Below are 2,025 nucleotides of genomic sequence, written 5' to 3'. Positions count from 1 at the left end.
TTTTTACCAATTATAAATTTATCGAGAAAATAAATTAATACTTGTTATGATGTTATGTTCTAAATTAAGTAAGTATCTAAATCTAAATTTGAATTCGAACTATCCGTTTTCTATTCGTATCTGATAGTATTCGTAATAGAATTTGAATTAAAATATGATAAAGGATCTCGAATCGATCTCTAAGCCAGACCACGTGCTTGCCCTGGATTGTGGATTCTGTTCTCGGCTGTCACTTACTAGTGTTTGATGCGCGCCTTGCGCGCGTTGTTTTTTTTCATCAAATCAAATCCCCCTTCTGTCCGTTGTTTTTTTTTCATCAAATCCCGGGACCCGCCGCTTTTGCCCGACTTACCACTTCTGTCCGTTCGCTCGCTCGCTCGCTTGTTCTTATCCCCCTTGCTTTGCTCGTTCGTTCGATTGGAGCTAGCACATGATGTGGCTGCCCCAACAGGTTATCATCCTCAAAACGACGCAAAAACGCACAGGTTGTCAGGCTGATTCGCCTTGACGTATCCGTTAATCATGACGTTCCATGACACCACATTTCTCAAGTGCATTCCCTCAAAAACCTGGCGTGCGACATCCAAGCCACCGGGTGTTCTGGCTAAGGCCGTCATCAGGGTGTTGCAGGACGCGATGTCCCTGAATGGCATTTCGTCGAACAGGTAGCGGGCGGACAAGATGCCGCCGGCAGTGGCATAAAAGTGGAAGAGGGCGTTGGCAGCGTGGGGCGGCGAAGAGAAGAGGAGGCCGCGGCGGAGGAGCTGCCCGTGGAGAGGTGGCAGAGGCGGCAGCAGAGAGGAGAGGCGGGAAGGAGAAGTGGTCGGGGAATAGCGGGTGGTGGGAGCGGAGGAGGGCCGCGAAGAGGGAGAGGAGGGCGGAGAAAGGGATGCGAGGGCTTAGGGCGCGGAGTGCAGCATCGAGGGAGAAGAGCGGTAGGGGAGGAGGTAGGTGGCGAATGAGGCGGAGGATGTGAGCGGGCGTTGAGGCGGCGGAGCAGGCGGAGGCGATGAGGAGGCCGGCGGGGACGGGGTGGCCGAGGAGGAGGCCACGGCGGAAGAGGAAGGCGTGGGCGCAGAGGACGGAGGAGTGGGTGTGTAGACCGTGGCGGAGGAAGCCGTGGAGGTCGTCGATGATGGTGCCGCCGCCGGCAGCGGCGGAATTGGGGGAGGTGGAGGTGTCCACCATCAGTGGAGAACACGTGCCAGTGGCGCCATGGGTTTATTGGAGCTAGCCGCTGCGTGGATTCCTCGGCTCGCCGTCCGGATCTTGCCTCGCTGAGCTGCAGCTACCACGAATCCCGACTCGATTTGGCCGCGCTCGGATCTCGCCGGACTAGCGGGGACCGAGGCCTCTCGATTCGCCTCGGGGGCGAGATGGAGGGAGGCGATGGAGGATACCATACCCTCCTCGTGTTGGCCTCTTCGTGGCTTCAGGCGGCGTCTGGAATGCTCCGTGCAGGGAGGGAGGCGATGGAGGAGACCATACCCTCGTCGCCCCGCCCCCTCGTGCCTTCCGGCGGCGTCTAGAATTCCCTGTTGGATCTGGAGGAGTTACTCTATCTGGAGATCTGTCGTATGTCTTATTGAGATCGTGACCATTCAATTGAGATCATGCGGCTGTAGAAAAATGCTCTAACGTGGATGCGCTAGGAAGCCGCGTTTCCTTGCCGCTTTCATAATAAGGAAATTAGCTCGGAGGACTGTAGCCGGTAGCCGTGACGATTTCTACCACAGTACCACGTGCTGTAGCCAGTAGAGGCGGCGGCGGATGTCCCCGCAGCCTGCAACATCACCGCAACGCAACCCCTGCAGCAGTTTCACTTTCACTTCATTGCGCATCCATGCCACGACATGGGCCTTACCTGGGCTCCTGTTGCCAGATGTGCCGGGGGTCACCTTTGTACAGTAGGTACAGAAAATGGCCCAACATGGGGGTAAAGAAACAAAGAAAAAGCCCTACTCACTAACCAGCTATTCAAGGTTCACTGATGAAAAAATCATTCTCTGTAATGTAGAACACATA

At 55.4% G+C, this 2,025-nt stretch overlaps 1 protein-coding gene across 1 annotated transcript; it reads right to left on the bottom strand.

Moving 5' to 3' along the window:
* Nucleotides 1–275: 275 nt before the first annotated feature.
* On the bottom strand, nt 276–1,545 carry LOC100193985 (uncharacterized). The gene has a single exon (NM_001139051.1). The coding sequence runs from the start codon at nt 1,186–1,188 to the stop codon at nt 562–564; it is 627 nt and encodes a 208-aa protein (NP_001132523.1). The 5' UTR covers nt 1,189–1,545; the 3' UTR covers nt 276–561.
* Between the last annotated feature and the right edge of the window lie 480 nt (nt 1,546–2,025).

The sequence above is a fragment of the Zea mays genome, chromosome 4, assembly GCF_902167145.1.
Source record: "Zea mays cultivar B73 chromosome 4, Zm-B73-REFERENCE-NAM-5.0, whole genome shotgun sequence".
Classification (NCBI taxonomy): domain Eukaryota; kingdom Viridiplantae; phylum Streptophyta; class Magnoliopsida; order Poales; family Poaceae; genus Zea; species Zea mays.
The sequence above is the reverse complement of the archived record's forward strand: the minus strand, read 5'-3'. Positions and strand labels throughout refer to the sequence as shown.

Excerpts from the sequence above, each read along its gene's own strand:
- LOC100193985 (NM_001139051.1), bottom strand. The coding sequence starts at position 1,188 with ATGGTGGACACCTCCACCTCCCCCAATTCCGCCGCTGCCGGCGGCGGC.